This window comes from Oxyura jamaicensis, chromosome 25 (assembly GCF_011077185.1).
Source record: "Oxyura jamaicensis isolate SHBP4307 breed ruddy duck chromosome 25, BPBGC_Ojam_1.0, whole genome shotgun sequence".
In the NCBI taxonomy this organism is placed as follows: domain Eukaryota; kingdom Metazoa; phylum Chordata; class Aves; order Anseriformes; family Anatidae; genus Oxyura; species Oxyura jamaicensis.
The window spans coordinates 1,989,048-2,010,476 of record NC_048917.1 but is presented as its reverse complement, the minus strand read 5'-3'; the positions used below and the strand labels follow the sequence as shown (position 1 = coordinate 2,010,476).

Here is a 21,429-nt window from a genome sequence, read left to right as displayed (position 1 = left end):
CTTAGTATCACCAGCTGATTTTAATGGCTTAGCTTTATATAACTGGAAAATACACCAATTTGTATAATGTGAAGGGGAGTGCAGTCATAACCCCAAACTGGTTCTTGTTGCAGCCCCTTGTTCTTGGATGAAAGGATGAACGCAGGCGGTAAGGCCAGTGCTTCATCTTGTTGTGTGAAAGAGTAGCCAATACTGTCTGCTCCAGGTGAAAAAATCTCACCCAGTGGGCATGCAGATTATGCCATGTCAATTTAACCAAGTTTAGCTAAGGCAGGAGCCTTTGTTAGCAATGCCATTCCTGTGTTTCCCTCAGCGTAGCACCAGAAGGTAGTTGATGATGATGATGATTCTTCACCTCTCATTATGTAGCTCCTAACAGCATGGAGAACCTCAGCTGCTGGGTTGTAACACTTGGCAATGGAAAAATGAGTATTTCTCTGGTTCTCACCTTTCCTGGTGAATTTATGGCTTGTGACTTAAATGTTAATGCATGAACTACCACATGGAGAAATGAGAAGCTTCAAGATCAGTCCATAATGGATTGAAAGCCCCTTGCAGTGGTGTCTTGCATACAAAGGATAATTCTGTGCGAAAAGCCCATGTCCCATATGCCAGAAGTAGTTATCAGCTTTTTTTTGTGATGCTGAGCCCAAGTTTTGGCTTTTCTTTGGTTCATACTGCATCTGTAGTTGACATCTATAAAATTCAAAGCAACTAATGGAAGGCTAAGTTATGGGAAAGTGTCATTCTCTGCTGAATAATTTAGTGCTGCTGGGTGGTTTGAGACTGGGCCAGTGGTAAGTGATAGGTTTGGGTAAGTCCACAGGGCAACAGTTCTGAAGCTGTTGGTGGCTGTGTAGCAGGGCAGGCATCCTGGCTGTCTTGGGATGCTTGTAGCACATTCATGTTCTTGTTTGAGGAGAAAAAAAATCAAGAGAAATTAATAGATCTGAGCTTTGGTTGGTTTTTATATAGTCAGTCTCACAAAGAAAACATCTTTTTGGGCACAAAGTCCTTCCTAGCCAGAGCCAACATGTAATTGATGCAATTATTTCTAAGGTTTCTGCCTCACCTACTGTGGTGTGTGCACTAAACCACAAATGTTTCTGGAGTTTTAAACTTCATAAATGTTTGCATTGTTTCCTTAGTCTCTGGGATGGATTTGACACACGAAGCCAGCTCTGTGTGTGGTATAACCAAATGTGTGTCTTCAGAGGGTGCTTGCTCTTGTGGTGAACTCTGCCTTGGTCTTTAAAGCTGGTGTTGGAGTTGCCTCCACCAGGTTTGTGGGGTGAGGGAGAATTGGTGTTGATGCTTCGTTTGTAGGGCTGCTCTGTGGGAAGCAGGAATCAACTAAAATACCATCTTTGTGTTCAATCATGAGGATTAGTTTGAGCTCAGCTGTGGAGAAAACACCAGTGAAACCACATATCTCTGAAGCTTAGTCTGAGGTTTCTAACAGGGTTTTAAACATATTTCCTGCATATCCTTACAGGTAGATGTAATCTTTTGGAAGAATCCTAATGTTTCATGAATAATACCATGTTCTGTCAACACACTGAGTGCTTGATGGCTTGTCTGCATCATAGGTGTTTTCTCTTTTTTTCTTGACACGAGGATGACAATTCTTATATTTATTTTGTTTCTTTACTTTTTTTTTTTTTTATGTGCTAAAATTTGATTCCTAAACTTGCTTAAACGGATAAATTGAGCTAGAGCATGTGCTGTTTTGCTGCATTTCCTTCTGGACACTGCTTAGGTAGTGAGAGTTGGCTATGGTTCAGCAGTTGACTCATTGCTTTTATTTCTTTGTCCTCTCTGGTGGTGCCTGAGCTGGGATTTGTAATACTCTTGTTAAACATCTGTATGACAACATCAGTTGTGTAGAACATTAATGAGCTTTTATGATGTGCTTTGAGAATGCTTTCAGAGAGCATCTGCGTGCCTACTCTTAGTATTGTTAGCCTCTGTGTTCAGATACATGGATTTAGCAGTGATAATAACTGTAAGCAGCCCTTAGCAGAGAAGGAAACTAGTTCCAGTTCCAGGAGTGTGGCTTCATCTGGCTTCAGATTAATGATCTAGATTCTGTTCAATGCAATACTAATAATACATTTTTAAAATAAGACTTAACACTTGCTTTTATCTTCAATTGGCTAAATTGAAAATAATGATTAGGCCTTGAATTCCACCCTTTTTGAGGAATTACATTAAGGCTAAATTGCTATCTGATTTACGCTGAGATAGGCGTATGTTGCAATTCACATGGTTACACTCAATTATAGAAAATGCAGAGTTAATTTTCCAAAGGAATGATAAATGTTTCAGTGTCGCCAAGGATGATATGATAAATCTCAGCACGCAATTAAACTAGGAGAGCATCCAGGCCACTTCCTATTGTGTGAAAAACTTGATAGGGGTTTCTACCCCACAGTAGCATATGGGGTTTAGTATTCTTTGAGTCATTTCCTGGCAATCTGATATATGCGTTTCCCTCTCTGTTGAAAGGCAGAAATTATTCTGCAGCGTTACCATGTCCATCTCTAACTCCCCCAATGGAAGCCTTTTTCTTGTGAGAAGAGCAGGCTGCTGTTGAGAAGGGGAAGGCTTTGAGCTGAGTTTTACTATAGCAAAACATCCCCTACAAGTCTTCTCTACTGCCATGGAAGTAGCAAAATCTTTGACTTCAAGTGAGGTGTAAATCAGAATGGACAAGTTGCCATCCTCCATGGCCCACAGGGGATGGTAGAGAGCATCTGTATGGCACAAGCCATTTCCACTCTTGGCATCTGTTGCTGACACTGCTACAGAGTGTTGGTGAACCTCCTCCTCGGCGTCCATCTGTAATACAGCTGTGTTTAATGCCAATGATAACTGCTGGCAGTTGCAATTCATCAACAATTGGGATTCCAACACGAACCTTCTACTTGTTGTTCTAGATGCGCAACGTATGTTATTATAATGGATTTAGGTGCCCTTTTATTGAAGAAATGACTTGTTGAAAAAAGACCTGACAAAGTCTTGCATGAGCCACACCCAATCTATTGCCTTTTTGTCTCATTTTCTTAATCAGCTCATGATTTATAGCTTCAGAGTATGGGATACAATTTCATATAAGATATAGCCTTACTTTTTCTCCCCCTTTTTTTTAAAGCTTGCAGGTTCAAAGACACACATGCTTGGTGTCTAGTTGGAAGAGCAGCACTGACTTATTTGGATATATTGCTCTAAAATTCATTCTGAAGGTTTCCACAGAATGCCAGGGCTTTGACTAGACCTCATATTAGCCTAATTTCATCACAGAATTGTGAACCGGGCTACCCCTAGGTCAAAAACCCAGCATATCCCTCACTTTTGCAATTTCTCCTGGGCTGGGTCAGTACATTTTCTTCCAAGTAAATGGCTGTTTGCTGCTTACCCAGGGATGAGTCCATTCACGGAGGGGACATGAGTATGAACCATATAAACCTCTTGGTTTTTCTGTAATATACAGAATATCCACTCTATGTAAAGTTTTGAAATAGACTGGAAGGCAGTGAAGTACAAGTTGAAGGGGGGGGGGGGGGGTGGAAGGACGCTAACAATTAGAGTGATTTATTAAAAACAATTGACATTCATTAACAAAGTTAAGTCTTGAAAGAAACACGTTTAGTAATTGATTGGGATGCTGTGCACATAGGTGACTCAGATGCTTTGGGCAGTCTAAGAGTATAAAAACACTCAACGTCAGATCTTGCCCGATCATTTTTCTTATTTCTCTCGTGAAGTAGGTAAGCTTGATTTGAATTCCTCTTCCTAAAGAAAGTTTTGCTTGTAGTTTTAAGTGAGGGTAAATCCTATGCAAATATTCTGTTGTATCAAACCAAAATTTTCTTGATGTAACTATATCACTTTGTGACTGTTTAGCTCTTGCCTTTGGTACATGCAGGTCTTCCAATACTGTCTGGGTGATGAGCTCCTATTAGTTTTTCATTAAATCTCATTTCCAGATATTGTGTTCGATACAAGATTTATAGGTGGCGTTTTCTAAGAACCCAGCTATGAAATTCTGCCTTTCCCTCTAGCCTGTTGGTAGCTTTCTGTTTTAACTTTTGATTGTGGAACTTGTAAGAACTGTTGCCTTATTCTCATCATATTCCCTTGCACTTCAGATTAACCATCCCCCAAATGACGCACTCCCTAAGCCCGTGCACCGATGGCAGCCCCTCACTGTGTGGGGTGGCTGTGCCACAGCCCATTGCTGACAGCTGCAACGAGCCCTGTGTTGTGCAGTGTCCTGATTCAAGGGTGGTCATCTACCCTCCACCTGTGGTTGTGACCTTCCCTGGACCCATCCTCAGCACCTTCCCACAGCAAAGCGTCGTGGGATCTGCGGGAGCCCCTGAAGTTGGAAGTGGTGTCAGTGGTGCCCCTGCTCCTGGGGGCTCACATGTGTATGGTGGTGCCCGGTGGGCACGGGGGTACCCAGTTGGAAGCTGCAGACCATGCTAAGCCTAGTCTGAGGAGCTGCTGGAAGTGGAACGTCCAGGCGAGGATGAGCAGGATGTAGATATCTGGCTGAGCTCCAGGGCTGAGCATTTGGAGCTGCCATTAAGTGCATCTCTAAATGTTTAGATCTTCTGAAGAAAAATAATCCATTTACATCCTTCTCGTGTTATGCTTTCTGTTGTTTTTTTCCCTAATGCTTTCCATTTTCTCTAAGTATTCTCTTCTTAAAGCTGTGGACTACATTTGTAATGCAGTAGGAGGTGAAGGGATTGGGTTGCCATCCATTTTAGATTGCTCTGTAAGTTCTTTCTGTGGCTAATGAGGTACAAAAAAGGGTCTTGGAGTGAGCCAGCCCATGCTCTATGCTTTACGTGTGTCCCTGCAATAGGGAAACAACATCAGCTATTACATGAATCACCTTACATCAAATCACAGGTTACAGGCAATTTGTAATCTGTACCATATAATTCTGCCTCTGTATGATCTGCTTCTTTCTCATTAAACATGACCTTGCAATATGTTATTGGCCTCTGCGTGTGTGTGCATGTCTTCCTCTGCTCCTAATTCATGTGCCTTTGTCCTGCTGCCCCAGGCTGATCCTATCGGCCTGCTTCAGGACAGTGATGGTCAGGCAGTGGGTTGTGTGCACCTCCCTTCTACAGCAACTCCTCTGCTAGAGCTGTCCATTAACAAAACCGCTGTGCACATCTTTCCTTCTGTTCCTGGTTCTGCAAAGCTCCTTCCTCAGTATTGGCTTCTCGTGGGGTCTTCTCTTGCTGGTGTCATCAGCTTCACCTCCCTGTCTCGACATAACAGAATGCCTTGGTGCAGAGGTGCAAGGAGAATCGGCATTTGGGAGAGGAAACTGAAGCCAAAAGTTCAGCTTCTGGTTTTACTGCTTTGCTCAGTGCCTTCTGATGGTGTAGTCTTCTTGTACGCATGTAGAAATGGATGGTGGAATTAATTAATGGAATTTTGAATTTCCTCAATAATTTGTAGATAATAAACATTTCAATGTTTCTGTGCTATTGTATGTTTTTGAAGTGTTACATAGCTATTAATAGTTAAAGGAATGGTATAAACCAGCACTGCAAAATGTGACAATGCTAGATTATTTCAGAGTAGCTGCTCTATGGAGAGCTCTCCCTGTATAAGGAAAACAAAGTGGACAGGCATTGTAATAACATGTAATTGACTGCTGGTGAACCTTGGATGAGCTGATTAAACCAAGTTCTCACCAACCACATAAATCCTTCCCTACAAAAGAAATCCCCCAAACCGCAAAAGCCAGGTGAAGGAATCTTTATTATTATGCTAATGGCATATTTGGAATTGAACTCCACTTTATTATTGAGGCCTCTAAATTTGCCCTTTCTGTGTAATAAGTTAAGACTTGCAGTTACCACAAAACACCAAGTTGTCAGTAAAAGTGGGAGGCTTTGCCAGTGAATTTCTGTGGAAATATTTGTAGTGTACCTTCTATTCATTTAGATATAAAAGATACTCCTGTGAAATGCTCTGAGGCTTTCAGAGGATTAAAAATATTAAGTATCTCAAGATCCTGGTGTGTTTTTTAAAGACAATGGAAACATTTTAACATCTCTTCTGTCATAATGCAATAATGAACCTTAGAATATTCATCGAAATATAGTGAATTTTGAAGTACATCTTGTTTCTCTTGCTGTTTTTGATGAAGCCAATGTTCCTATCCCATGGACCACTTTCCCTTTCTTACTATACTCCAAGAAATATTTTGAAAAAGTTCAAAACCAGCTCATATATAGGTCCAATTTCTCATTTGAGGCTAAGTTTACTCTTTACAAGTGATTCTGACTTTGGCAGTGAATCTTTGTGCTAGAGGCATATGTCCTGCAGCATGCCTCATGTGGGTTGTTCACAAGGTGCATTTAAATTGGTAATTTCCCACATGCATGCAGTAAATACATCCTGCTTCAGACTGGCATTCAGGACTTTAAATAAAATTATAGGAGTTAGTTTTCTGTTAACTAAATTAGCCATCTATCATCTCTGATCTCAGGCAGGCACAAAGTTCCTCTAATCATCCAACTTTTCTTATGCCTTAGGACATAACACCCTATAAACCAGGGGAAAAAATGCTCTTTACCCACCACTCTGAACAGGTGTAAGCTCAGAGCTGCTGGGGACCTTAGGGCTGATCCATGGGAAGCGAGCATCAGTGCTGTTGTCTGATGGGACCAAGTGACAGTCTGCACTCCAGTTCTGTGATTTGGGACTTCTGGGGTCACCCTGATGTTCTGGATGGGTGGGTGATAAAGCTGTCTGGTCATTGTAAAGGCAGGGAGCCCTGCAGTGACTGCACTGGGGATGCAGTCTGTGGAGGTGGAGTTGTACTGGAGCTCTGGCAATTTCAAGGCAAAAACAGAAGCTGATGTTGTGCCCAGGTGGCTCCAAGCAGAGTGATGGAGGGATGTGGATGTAGATGACCCTGTGACAGGCCTGGGAAGCTGGGGTCCATGGAGCAGTCACAGCCCCCAGGTGATTCCAGTTCCCTGGGCGCTAGGTGGGGATCACATCCTCTGTCAGAAGCAATGGCATTGCTGGTAGCAACCTGAATGGGTGTGGGGAAGGAAAGAAGCAGGTAACACATAAATACTGCTGTATTGGCAAGCATAGAGAGGCACCTGATGTTATGGCACGAGCTGAGGATTTTGCTCAATTCCTTGGCTTTCCATCTTTTATCCTGCATTGCCTCTTCCTGTGCATCTGTGTGCTTAAGTACTTCCACAGTGTGCGTGCAGGTGGGAAAAGCCTTGTGTGCCTGAGGGCATCCAAGGGAGATAAGCTGTATTTATTGCGGTGGGAGACTCGAACCTTTCTTAATGTTTTCTCTGGGGAACCCAGCCCTTTCTGCTGCTGACAGCAGCTAGCAGAAGGATTATAAAAGGCGTCTCAATGGTTTTGTCATTTTCAAAGGGTTGTACTGATTTGCTGCCCATGTGTCCTGCTAGGAGCCTAGGGTGGAGACTGCTATCCTTACTGTTTTGCCAGGGTGTCCTGATCTGACTGTCTTGCTCAAACTGGGGCGAAAAGAGGTGAGCTCGGAACAAGGCAGCAGGTCAGGCCAGTCTCTTGGTTGAGGCTGCTCCTTCCCAGGCAAGAAACTGGATCTGTGGGGCTTGTCCTCTGCTCTGGCTCAGTTCAAGGTCAAATGCTTTATGTGAAAGCGTCAACGAGGATATAAAGAAATGGGCTTTGGACTGGAGGAATAACACTTGCAACAGAGGGACTATTCTGCTAACTGTCATTGTTTCTCTGCCTATGAAAATGCTTCCCCAGTCTGTTCCACTGGTTAGTTTCTTACTTTTTCCTCCACTTAGCTATGTCAGCTGAGATGTTTCTGTGGCTGTCATAAGAGAAGGGGTAGCCATGTAGGGTATCTCTCAAAAATCAGCCCAGAGGTGCCCCCCCAAAGTGGCTTCTACAACAAGATTTTTGACTCCTGGTGATGTCTTTGATGTATAACTGGGCTTGCATGGGATCCATGAAGTTATGTCTAGGCTATGCTTGTTGAACCACCTTTTTTCATACCAGATTATAATCTTTAATATTATAAACCTAAATCAAGACTACACAGTGTTCCAAGGTGACACAGTACAGGCTGACAGGAACTGCTTGAATAACCTGGCTGTGCAGTTTGCAAAGGAGATGATCTCTCCAGCTGATGGTCATGGTTTAGTTGCCTTCGGTCTTTTCTGTTAGGTGTCTTTCTCCAAGGTTAAGAAGCATTGCTGTCTTTCCTTGGCAGACCAACTGATTTTAGCTTTCACTCAATCTTTCTTTTTCGAAATTATTTTTCAAACATAGAACCCAGATTGCTCCAGGTGTATGTGTGTGATAGTGTAGACAGTCAGCTGATGCCCTTTTCTGGAGGAGTGTTGTGTAAACCCAGGCTCATAGGTTAATTAAAATAAGGTAGAACTTCGTCCTACTTTGGGAGACAAGTTGGAGCTGGAGCATTTTTGAAGGACATGTGATGTCCTCTAACATCTGGAGTATAGACCTCCTCATACTGTATGGCTGGGTGGAGCGGCACTGCTGCTGGTGCCTTCACGGTGGCATGTCAGCAAAGACAAAAGGAGAAGAGGAGACAGCTAATAATATTATGCAGAGTCATTTTAATGGAGAAACAGAGCAAGTAGTTACAGAAAGAATAAGTTTGCAGTTTTACAAAAGGGTCTTCAGCAAGTAGTGTGTGTCTGATGCCAGATGATGCTCTCTCCTCGTGGAAATGGTGGAGTTTGGCAGTCCGGACAAGGTTCTTGCTCACAGTTGCTCATAAGTCCTGTTCCATGCTGTATGAAGCACAGCATGGATATATAACAGGAGCTTCTCTACATGTTGTCTTTGGAGAAGTTTATTGTGAAGCAAAGAGGAGTTTGTGGCAGTTGAAGAAATCTGCTTCCCATTGACACAGGACTGCTCCTATTACTATGGCACTACAAAATGACTGAGAATTAATTTAAAGGCAATTTTCCATCAGCATGATGTAAAGGTGCCTCAATACTTGCTGTAGTTCAAGTTGCCCTTTAGAGTAAAGCTGAAGAAATTCTTAAAGATATGAGAGGGTTACATATGGGGTAGTCCCAATGAAATCTGGCACCCACACACCTCACTGAACCCAGAGGTGTGGGGGCCCAGCATTTCTCAGCACTGTGACCTTAGCGATTAATCTGTCTTCTGTATTTCATTTCTTGGTTTCTCTTTCTGCTGGTTTGGCATAGATAGCAGCTTCAATAGCTGTATCTGTTGCCAAAATGAGAAAAGAGGGGGTAGCCATACCCAAAATTGAGGAAGTCCCCATTCCCATAGTAGCCCCCGTAAACATTCAAGCCTCTGCTGCCATACAGGTTCCCAAAGCTTCTGTAGCCATATGGGCTCCCATATCGGTAGTGCTCCCGGTAGAAGCCATATGGGCTTCCAAATCGGTAGCCATTCAGGCCCCCAAAGATGTACTGGTCTTCATAGCTGAATGGCGAGTAGTACCCATCGTAGTAGAAGTCCCTGTTGAAGGTCATTGTTGGCTGATGTAGGTGAATCTGAAACATAGACCAGGGAGTAGGGTGAGCGCGTTGGCTGCTGGCAGTGGGAAGGAAGGCTCAGAGCCCCGGTGGAGCAAAGAAAATGTGTTCGTGCTGACCACGCTCCCTCCTGCAGGTTTTACATCCTCTTAGCTGCCTTGTTTATCTATCTAATCCTCTGATTCCCCCCCAAACTTTTTTCTCTTTGTCCTCATCTTTTGATATTGGCTCACAAAAAATATTTATTTATTTTTTTTTACCAATTGAGAGCTGACCTTTCCTCCAAAGTTAACGAAATGTGAATAAAACTAAGAAAAATATGCCACTTCGGGTAGCGATGCTGATTCACATCAGACTGACAACACATCTCATGCATCCCCCAGTCTGGAGATCCATGGGGTGCTCAACCCAGCATAAACTCAAAGAACACAATGAAATGGAGGAATTTCCTTCGTGGATATCAAAGTAATAAATGTTTCATAAATTTTTATCTAAGGACTTGAATTCCCCACTCCTAAGGAAAATAATCTAGAGTTGGAAATTACATATGACTTCAAAATTATGTTGGCTCCTTACATTCTGCAGTGCTTTAATGCCTGCTATTAAATAAACACAGGAAGAGCAAAACAAGTTCCAATGAAGGAATTGCATTCAAAACGAGAAAAAGAAACTGCTTACAAAATATCCATGTATATATGTTCATATATACAGTGTTATGTGCACGTACACAGCAGAGCCTTTTAAATATGTCCACGCACACACGTATAAATATTTTTATCGAGACATGCATTCAGGTATATATACATGCAAATTTATATATATATATATATATATATATATATATATATATATATATATATATAAAAGTGTAGAGTAGAGTCATGAGTATGGACTTACCCGGTTCTCTGAGGAGAGGAGGAGAGGAACTCAGGAGAAGCGAATAAAACTTCGGAGTTCTCGGTCCGTATATATACCTTCCAAAACTCAGGTGTTAGTTATACAATGGATCTTGTTGCGTGCATTACTCCTTCAACTGATGTAATCGGAGTCACTGATTTTCATATTTTCAAAGTTTGTTGCGATGACACATGTCATACCTTCAGAATTTCTTTCATCTTAAAACAAGAAGAAATGGGCTCAGCACATTTCTAGTAAAATTGCATGGAATTCTTTGTAGTTGGATGGATGGGATGTTTAGACCATTACTGGTTGCGCAATCTGCTCATAGGTACACCGTTTACTTGGCTTTTGCATCTATGGTGCAACACAGAGGGGAGAAAAGGAATACATTTGTTTTGGTGTGTTGAGAAGTAGTGCTTCGGTGCTAGGTTAGAGGTTGAACTATAAGATCCTAGAGGTCTTTTCCAACCTAAATGATTCTGTGATTCTGTTCAGCAGCATTGTGACCTGTATTTAGTGCCTGGTGATATTGATGGGGTTCTCCTCTTGCCAGCGGCTTTGGTTTTGTCTCAAGTTCCACAACACTGATTTTGAAGTATTTTCTCTACTTCTGCCTTAAGAATGTTCCCAAATATTTCTTCCTGCTTTGAAAAATTTATACATATATATATTTTTTTCTTTTTTCTTTTTCCTTTTTTTTTTTTTTTTTTTTCTTTTTTTTTTTAAGTTTTGACTTTCATAAAACATAGTGCATCACCTTATTAGGACTTGGGAACAAGAGACCTTGATGTACATTGTAAGTGACCATATTATTAAAACTAGGGGTGTCTTCTGGTGACAAACTATTAATATTTAAATACTGCAACACTTTGCAAATTGAAAACATTAATGAGTGTTTATGAAGTGCTTTGGTATTCAGAATTCTGAGGAAGCCTCAGCATCCTGCTTGCTCATTATTATCCTTATTTTATATTCAAATTAATGTCAGAAATTAGGTGAAGGTCATACAAGGAGTTCTGTAGCAATCTCCAGTATTCTTCACTATTGTACCATATTTGATGTGTGAAGTTGATTCTTTGCTAAGAAAATATTAACATCCAGCCTTGGAAAGCAGTATTTAGCACATCTCTCCAAATCCTTATCATTTATTATTTTCCAGGGCAAGTTCATACTTGTTTTCTCCACCTTATTCTGTTGACCTCAGGGTCATGTCCTCTAATGAATTAAAGTGCAAACGATGCTGTAGTCGTATTTTTGCTGAAAACATTTTTTCTGCTCACGCAGCAGCATGACCTTTATTCACCATGAGCATTTTGGAGGAATGCAATTAAGATTTATTTGTAGTTTGTGCTGGTCCTGTTTGCTGAAGTTGCTAAGTAGCTTAAAAGAACATTCCTAAATAAATGTTTGCACTTCCTTTAAGCAGGAAGCCCCTGCTGTAGCACATCAGAGTTTCTGATGAACCATATATCCAAATGTAGGAAGATTTTACTTTTTAACTGACTTTTTTCTCTCCCTCCAATGGCTTTGGGAACTTACAAATGCCCTTATATAATACATAAATAAACTTCAGTTTTGACAGCGGAGACAATAAAATGGTATCAGGAATGTAGTTGGCCCAGAACATTTTAAGATGAAAGAAACCTGTAATATATGTGACATATGGGAGGTTGAGAACACACTAATAATCCCAAACAATGAGGAAAATTATATTAATTGAAGATATGACGTGTACAGGCAAATTTGTTTTCCAACCAATAAGGCTACAAACTTTTTGAATATTCAGGGCGTCTTAGATAAGCCAGGAGGGCAAAGAAGCAGTATAAAAAGAGCTCAGAGCTCCAGGCTCTCCATCAGCTCTCTTGCCTTCCTCCTCCTGGTGAACTCGGTAAGCTTCTTCTCCATTCAGTCTCTTCGTAAGGCTTAGAGATTTTGGTCTGCTAGTTTGTTGGGATTGCAGCTCCTCTGAAGTGTAAGATTTCTCCATGCCTTGTACCTGTGCCTACTGCTGTGTAGGAGCTGGCAGGTTCAGGGCTTTAGAGCTGGGGCTCAAACTCTCCTGGTCCTGTCGATACTTGGGATTTTGGCTCCTGGTTATCAGGCAGCTCTGCAGAGAACTTAAAGACTTACAGAAGGCTTTCCCTGCTGTGGCCTTCACTGGGTTCCTCCATAATTCTCCTATTTTATTCAGAAGGAGGTCTTCTGGTCTGTTTGGCAGGACTGGAAATCAAACTAATGTTCCGATGTGTCAATGCATTTGTAGTTTCTTGTTTTTGCTGTTAGCATTTGCAGATCCCAATTCAAAATCTGTGAATTACTGCAACAAGACTTGGAACTGTTGTGGTGTGCTATAATGGCAAACACCAGATGCTTTAAACTTTACTTAACCTTTACTTAAAGCTCTCTTGAAGACAGTTGTGAAGGACTTGGGAATGTAGAGCTTTATGCAAAGCTGATCTCCTAAAAGAAATTGAGGATTGATTACTCCTTACCATACTGACTAAGAAAAATCCTGAAACAAGCAGCAGGGAAATTTTGAGCTGTAACAGGTCTATTCCCCAGCTGGTAAGCAAGAAAGGAAATTAAATGGTTTAAAAATAACAGATAAATGAGAAAGCTAATGACAGTAGGTGGGTGAAGATGAGAAAATGGAAATGGGAGAAGGGATGTAATAAGGAACCAAGGAAATTGTCAACATTTAGCTTCTGTCTTCAGTCAAGAAGGCTTTGGGCTCTGAGGCTGTTATGTCCTGGAAGTGTTTCTCACTTTGGCTTTCCTCCCTGCTGCTGCATTTCAGGTTTGCCTCCATCGCAGAAAGATGACTTTCTTCCAAGGACAGTGCGAGGATGACTGCTATTCTCCCTGCAGTTACGGGGGCCTGTATGGCTACCGGGGCTATGACTGTGGAAGCCCCTGTGGCTACCGGGGCTATGGGAGCCTCTACGGCTACCGGGGCCTCTATGGCTTTGGGGACCGGTACGGCTTTGGTGGGCTGTACGGTTCCCGGGGCTTCTATGGCTATGGGGATGGCTATGGCTATGGGGGTCTGTATGGTGGCTATAGGGGCATCTATGGCTATGGGGACTGCTATGGCTACCCAGGCTTATACAGCAGCCGCTACGGCTACCCCTTCAGTTCACGATACGGCCAAAGATACGGCTACGGGAGCTGCTACCCCTGCTAAACCCAGCGGGAATGTCCCTGAAGTGAGGATCAACCCCGGCCTGGCAAGTGTGGACTGACGGCGAATCTCAGTGGCAGAGATGCAGAGAGCCCCAGCACCAGCAGCCACCCCTCCGCAGGGGCTTTGAGTGCTCAGCACCACTGCCGAAGTGCTTGAAATGTTTGTTGTTTTTTTTTCCTGCTTTGTGTCTGCTTGCTGTCTTACATCCCACTGTCTCCTCTTGATCCACTGTTGGATCAAAAAACTTGCTTCTCATCAATGCTATGGTTCTATGTAAACTCTAGAAATGCTGCTGCAATATCTGGCTTTTACGTTTGTTGCAGTGATGTATTCTGAATGAATGGTATAGGCAGGGTGTAATGTGTCTTTGGGAATGTAGTCTTTCTGTTCTGTACACCTTTAAAAATATATCTGCCTTTCATATTAAAAGTTATGCTCATCAGTACTGTACTTCTGGTTTTATTTTTCACTTCCATTTCTTAAATATCTTTTAATCAAGAGCATCACAGATGGGGTGTCTGAAAGTTGTTCTTAACTTTGTGCACTCCTGGATTCTTTCTCAGAGTCTTGCCCTCCTCAAACTGGGAAACAAGGCCATTTGCAGCTGCAAGAGACTCCAGCTGTATCTCTGATGTATTTCTCAACTCCAGGCTCTTGCTTTGTGCACTCCAAAGAAATGATTCATTTAAAATGCCTAAGTGCTGCAGAGAAGGCAAATCAGGTCCTAGACTGCATCTGCAGGGGCATTTCTAACAGGCAGATGTGATCATCCCACTTTAATCAGTGCTTGTCAGGAGCACCTGGAGCCCTGTGTCCATTTCTGGTCCCATGATTCAAAAAAGACAAGGACAGACTGGAAAGGGTCCAAAGGAAATGATCAAAGGTCTGGAGAACCTGCCTGGTGAGGAAAGACTGGTGTAGTTTGGTCTGGAGAAAAGCAGGCTCGGGGGGACCTCATCGCAGTGTGGCTAAAGAAGATGCAGGCGCTGTCTTCACCAGGCCAAACAGGGAGGAGACGAGGGGAAATGTGTTACAAGCTGCACCAGGAGAGGTTTTGTCTCCTCAATACAAGAAACTTTTTACAATGAGGTCAATCAATCATTGGAGCAACCTATCCAGGGATGTGGCAGAATGCTCACCACTGGGGGGGGGGGGGTTCAGTATGGGATTGGAGAGGGTGCTGAAGAGATGGGCTCCCCTTCTCCAGGGGAGATTGGGGCTGGTGATCTCTCAAGGTCCCTTCCAACGTGGCCTGTTCTGATACTGAAAACATCATAGGCAATTGCAAATGCATGCACTTGCTGGCAATCCTTGTTTTAATTTTGGAATAAGCTCATGTTCTATCTGTTAGGGCTTCCCCAGTGGAGAGTGAGGGGGAATTTGCCCTTGCAAAGTAAATAATACATTGTTAGAAGTGGATCTCCAGTGGTCAGCACTTCCAAGGTGAGGCAGCAGGGGACGTGTGTCCGTCATGTCAGGGGAGTGGGTTCAGAGCCTGTGCTTTGGAAGGAAGCTGGGTCACAGTTGATTTTTCCTATTTTTTTTATTTTTTTATTTTTTCCCCAAGTGAATTTTATGGGCAGAGGGCTGACTTAAGCGAGAGACCGCGGCTGTGTGGGAGGACGATGACAGCACTTTCTCACCGCTTCCCTAGCCAGGGGCAGCTGGCAGCCGAGAGCTGCCAAAATGCCCTGAGGACATTAAGTGTTGTTTCATGTGTATTGTTTTTTTATGAAAAGCTGCCTTTTTTTTTTTTTTTTTTTTTTTTTTTTTTTTTTTCCCCACCTTTCGTTCTCGGTCTTCTAGTTTTCAGTCACTGGATTTAATGAATTATTATTGTAATTACACCCAGGGAAATGGATTTTTTCTACCCAGTGTGGAAGACTGAGGCGATGTTTTAGGTTTTCAAGACCACCATCAAGACAGTGAAAGCAACCACTTCTTCCTTGACACTTTTCCTATTGAATATAATATAATATTTATTTATAGATGTATAAAGTTCCACTGGCTGCTACAGCAATTTGTCTGTTATATAGTAATCTGATTGGAAATTGTGATTCTGAAAGAGTATTTGAATATGGTTTGTGGGAATAGAAGTATTGTACTCACTTGAACTTTCTTTTATGTATTCTCTGCAGAAGTCTGGGACTAACTCTTCTATTTTAAAACATTATAATAAAGACCATCACAGCCTTATTATGCTGAAATATTTTAACCTTACATCTGTAATAGTTTCAATTAATAAGGGAAAGGGAGAAATTGTGGGATTTCTCAGATTTCTGAGGGGTAGGGGGAGGAAAATAGCACGTGTACTTGGGCCAACTTCAATGAACATGGAGGAGTATAAAGTGCTCTGCCAGCACAAGAGGGAGGACCCCCCCCATACCCCCCTCCAAATGGCACTGTATCTGTATGAATACTCAGTGTATTCATGTAATCAAGGGACAGGCAAAAGATGACTGGAACTTTGATTTTTTTTTCATATAGAAAAATTTTAATGCAATAAGAAAAGAAGTTGACACAGATACAGAAAGATTATAGTTTTGGCATGCTGAAAAGAGCTAGAGTAGATGAGTCACTACACTATGCTATACAGAACATTCCTTTTTGTGAAAGCTGTGTTCCTTGTTCTTAAGGTACTTGTAAATCCAGATCAAAGGAGGCACAGCCATCATGTTTCTCCATTACGCAGTACTGCAGCACCTTACTGGAAGTAGTTATTGAAAATGCAGATGACACAAGAGTAATTTTCACTGATGCAGAAGTTCTTTAACGCTGCTGCGGTGACTGGAAGACGCTTCAAATGAACTGCAGATCGTTCTTATTGCTGCCAAAGGGGTCTAAATGCAGGAGACTATCAAGAGTAAGCTCATAGCTGAGAAACACAGGAAGAAGGAGACAGAAAGTATAGTAAAAATAGAAATGCTGAGGAATTCTAGAGAGCAGCCAAGCTTTCCATTCTTGGTAGCTTCAGCTGCAGATGCAGGGGCTCAGCACTCCTGAAAACGTCGCCTCTGAGATGATCAATCGGTCTGTGCTTGCCGGGTTGGGGTAGTTCCTCACTGCGGGTTCCCGCTGGGTTTATCAGGTCTAGCAGCACCTGTAGCTGTAGGTACAGCAGGATGGGTAGTAGTAGCGGGTGCAGTAGCTCCGGTAGCTGCAGGGGCTGTAGCAGGAGCTGTAGCAGGGACTGCAGCAGTAGCTGTAGCAAGGGCTGCAGCAGTAGCTGTAGCAGGGGCTGCAGCACCTGTAGGCCCGGTAGGAGGTACTGACGGACCTGTAGCAGGGGGAGCAGCACACGTAGTAGCAGGACATCTTGGGGGTGGTGGAGGGAGGTAAACCTGAAAGACAGCAACAGGTAAATGGCTCAGCATGCAAGGCTCAGCGTGCAAGGAGCAGCACTAGCGGTGGCTGGGTGAGGTGGGGGATTTGGAGGGGTACTGAGCAAATGGCTCAGTCCTGGGTTATTCTTCTGACATCTATTTTTATCCAGCCAATTGTTGTACTCCCCCCTCACTATGTTCAATGCTGAGACACAACTTTTATTCTTTAGCTTCTCTTCTTAAAAATGAACCTAATACCTTGTATTTACGGACTTTGGCTACAGGAGATTCAGTTTGCAGATAGAGGCATCCAAACATATGTGTGGGAGCGCTTGGTGTCCCAGCTCCTAGGATGGGCAAGCTGAGGTTAACTCTGACAGCTAGACTGACTGCAGCTCAGGACACACACCTGTAAGTGTTCTAATGTCTGATGAGAATCCCACACAGCATTTAAAAAAGTTTTTAGATGCATTCATGTACAGCACTCCAAGTTCAGTGTACAGAAACCAGAGAACCACAGCCTGGTTGAGGTAGGAAGGGACCTCTGGGACCCTCTGGTGCAAGCCCTGCTCAAGCAGGGCCACCCACAGCAGGGGGTCCAGGGCCACAGATAAACCTGGTACCAGTGCTGGTCCTGGGCACATTTCCTAGGACCACATAATCTCCTTGTCTGGCTTTAATCTCAGCATGTAAACTACTTTTTCTATCCTACATCACTTCAAGCACCTTTCAATGTCAGCTGTAGCAATGATACTGAAAGTACTCTGCTGCACAGTGAGGTGCTAAGGTTTAATTCCTCTAGTGCTGCATGTCAGAGCTGCTCTGGTGACTTCAGAGAGAATAAAGCAATTCCCATGTCCAGCCTGCATTCCTTATTGTAACATCTTTCCATAAAGTAGCTGTTTCTCCGTTGCGCAATACACAATTCTGCCCATTACCCAACATTTCAGCTAGTGTTGAGTGTCACCTAGTCAAAAGAAATAAAAATTCTTCAGCTGTTTAAATGGAATAGAGTAAAGCTATTGCTTTCTAGTAAGTAAACATAAAACTCTTATTAGGCTTCACAGCTCACTAATGTTATCTGAATTCCTTGCCTGAATGTTGGCTCATCAATGCCCCCACTTTTTTACTCTAACAGCTTAAAAAGTACAGGATAAAATATTTGTACTAATATTACAAATCAGGGAATGTTAGTAAAGGAGTTATTTCTAAGTTAAAGGAGTCTCTAAGAGAATGGGATCTGCACTTACCAAGTTCACCAAGGAGGCTAAACCAAGAGGAGTGGTGTGAGGAGCAAGGGGGTTGCGAGTGCTTTTATACGGTTTCTCAGACCCATGGAAATAGGTGCGATTCTCCACGTGCTTCCATTCCCTGGTAGTCATGAAACACATTTCGGAAGTACATAAACAGTACAATTGCTATAATTGTTTTCCTCCGCATTTAGGACACTTTTCAAATTCCTCGGGTAACACATTGTGATTACTACCTGTGAGATTCTTTCATCTTAAAACTTTCCAGGATAAGTGGGTTTCTGGGAATTCTCAGAAAGGAGGACTGTGAATGAAACTGGAGGATCTGTGAATGAAACTGGAGGATCTGCTGAACAGTACCAGTTACACTGCACATGGAACTGGGGAGCACATAGACTTTATTTCTGCATTATGGCCCCACAAGGGAGGCAGATAGTGCACATTGTAAGGTGACCTAAAACACCTGAGGTGGAAAGAGGCATTATAGTATGTGCTTAGGGCTTTTACCAAGCATTTTGATTCATTTCCGTCTCAATTAATGACAGACGTTCCATTGATTCCTTTAGGTTCCTCTACTGTCTATAATTTGGCATACGCACTATGAGACGGACAGGCCAGGGCACAGGATCAATTAAATTAGCATCTGAGCAATGTGTCTAAGGTTTAATACCTTTTTCTGGGGGCCTGTTTCTCTCGTTTCTGGATAAAATTCTTAGAAAACCTTGCTCAAATCCATGTCTCATGATTTTACAGTTTTGTCAGGGCAAGTTTTACTGCAGGACCTGGTAGTGCAGAACAAATCTGTGTTTTCTGCTGACTTTTCATAGGGAATGCAATAGTGAAAAGGGGAAGAGTGGTCTTAGGAAGGCTGTGGAAGCTGGGAGGATGGGGACTGTGCTTTCCTGACTGGTAGGAGGCACTGGCTGGGGAGGCTGGGTGGAGGCTCTGCCAGCAGCGAGGTCCTGCCACGTGCCTGGTTTCCACCAAGCTTCAGCTGAATGAAAAGGCTGGTGAAGTGCTAAAAGCTACTCAAGGGAAAAGGGCTTATACTAAGATGAGAAGGGAGAAATCAGCCTGTTTTTTTTGTGGTGTGTTATCCAGTGAGATACAGTTGTATCTCTGTGCCAGCCTGCACCATGCCAGGATGATGACGAGTGTGGTGCTTTAGTTTGACTGAAGACAAAAAGAACTCAGCCCGGGGATTCCCTCCCCATTCTGTTGTTTATTATACAACATCGTGGCACCTCACACACCATTAATATTTAAATAATACAAACATTGCTAAAGTAAGTCCTTAATGACTGTTTTGGAAGAGCATTGATACCATAAATTCTGATGAGGCTCAGCACTTCCAGAATGTCTGTTATTATCCTCATTTAATATGCAAATTAGAAATGGCTCACTGCAGTGAAGGTCATACAAGGAGGTATTTGAAGAGAGAAAAAAAAAAGAACGCTCTTGGCTTTATGTATTGTGCTCTGCCTCCTCTGGGAGGGCGGTGTTAGATGAGGTTGAAAACCAGCATCAATAAGATTTACTGTAAAGTAATATTTAAAGTTTTAACTTCTAAATATGCTGCTAACATGAGCATTATAAAACTTCATGTACATTTGCATTGGTGATAATAATAATTTGGTGATATCCTGAATGATTTTTTTATGGTATGATCAGGGACAATTATGAGATATAAACTGTGTGATTCATTTTTTCCTCTCTCCATTTTATATATGTATATAATAGTTCCCCAATGAATGTTGAACTTTTATAAATTTCCTGGTTTTCTTCAGTGAACTAAACTAAAAGAAAGTATTCAAGGCAAAAAATAAATGTATTTTAGAAGAAGAGGAAAAAATATATATTTTTCTCAAAGAGAAAACTCTTCTACAGGCACACTAGGAAGCAAAGGAAACTGAAAAATAATACTTGCCTCTTCAGATACTCTAGCAGTCTAGCAGTAGAAATTTTTATTCAGTGAGGAACAGGTGGTGCAGTAGGTTTTATTTTTTGTTGTATAAAACTTTTAAGTGCAAACTGGTTTCTCTCTCTCTCTCTCTCTCTTTTTTTTTTTTTTTTCCCTTGACTGTGGATCACCTAAACTACTGTGCCTAAACACTACTGTGGACCACCATGTGACCAGATATACCTGAAAGCAAGTGTAGTGGGATAGTAATGAAATCAAATAGGATCTCATTATCTTCTCAGAAAATATTTTAGTTATCATTAATATTAATAACATATAATAATATAAAATAATAAATATTTGTTATTAATATTTAAATATTTTAAATATTTTAAAATGTTAAAAATATCCCAGATGTATGAATTTTGATTCTTAGTCATCTCTAGTCTGAGGATCTGTTGATCTTTTATCCATCTCCATCTTTTGTTCTATCTCCAGTGACCTCCAAATGATAAAAAAACTGTGGTGACCCAAAACGTTTGAAGCCAAGGAAGCCTGTAACCATCACGTTGTCATGTGGAGATGAGGATGGAGGAATGACCCCTGATGCTGAGGAAATCAATTATATTAATTGATGTTCTGACGTGTGCAAATACATTTATTTTGTTGTTCTTTGTGAAGGTAAGAGGATGCACATGCTGCGTGGCGGCTGAAGCCAGGTCCCTCACCAGCAGCTGGGGAGCACTGCAATGGCTATTACTGGTCCCCGAAAGTTAAAGTTGAGATTTTTGAGTTACCTAACTCAAAATTAATAAATTATTTTGATGTCCCAAATATTGAAAATCAGAAATTGAGCTCAGGAAGTGTAAATCACTACTGACTCTAATTTTGTACCTACAAACAAGAATAATATAGGGAAATGCCCTAAATATACTTAAGACACAGAGTGGAATTCAGTCAGTAACTGGAAACATAACTCATAAAAAATCTCGTTAGGAAGATGAGGTCAAATGCATGAAGGAAAATATATTAAGACATTTAGTTAAGAGCCCTGATTCATGAGAACATTACAGGTTTGAGGGTTTTAATCCCCGTAAAACTTAAATTGCTTTTTGTCGTCTTCATTTATCAAACAACTGATTTTTTCCTATATTATTTCTTCATTTGGTATATTTTTCCAGGCTGTATTGTAGCAGAGTTTATTTCAGAACTAAGATATGTGTAATTATGTATTAAAAACAAACAAACACAAAAACTTCTGAAAAGGTTTGTGAAAACCTTTTTTTTAATCATGAAATGTATTTCATAAAATTTTAAATATTTT

General features: G+C 41.8%; 3 protein-coding genes across 5 annotated transcripts; 2 read left to right on the top strand and 1 right to left on the bottom strand.

The window, feature by feature from the left end:
* Positions 1-4,167: 4,167 nt before the first annotated feature.
* Positions 4,168-4,491, top strand: LOC118178295 (claw keratin-like). The gene has a single exon (XM_035346701.1). It carries the CDS (start codon positions 4,168-4,170, stop codon positions 4,489-4,491), a length of 324 nt encoding a protein of 107 aa, XP_035202592.1.
* A 2,498-nt stretch (positions 4,492-6,989) lies between these two features.
* LOC118178294 (keratin-associated protein 21-1-like) lies at positions 6,990-14,066 on the top strand. 3 transcript variants are annotated; one of them, XM_035346700.1, is made up of 2 exons: positions 6,990-7,108; positions 13,246-14,066. In XM_035346700.1, the coding sequence occupies exon 2, from the start codon at positions 13,267-13,269 to the stop codon at positions 13,630-13,632; it is 366 nt and encodes a 121-aa protein (XP_035202591.1). In that variant the 5' UTR covers positions 6,990-7,108; positions 13,246-13,266; the 3' UTR covers positions 13,633-14,066. The 3 variants fall into 3 exon arrangements, with proteins under 3 accessions (XP_035202591.1, XP_035202590.1, XP_035202589.1); XM_035346699.1 differs by lacking the exon at positions 6,990-7,108 and adding an exon at positions 7,115-7,307; XM_035346698.1 differs by lacking the exon at positions 6,990-7,108 and adding an exon at positions 11,192-11,244.
* Positions 9,261-9,545, bottom strand: LOC118178296 (keratin-associated protein 19-2-like). The gene has a single exon (XM_035346702.1). It carries the CDS (start codon positions 9,543-9,545, stop codon positions 9,261-9,263), a length of 285 nt encoding a protein of 94 aa, XP_035202593.1.
* Positions 14,067-21,429: the final 7,363 nt, after the last annotated feature.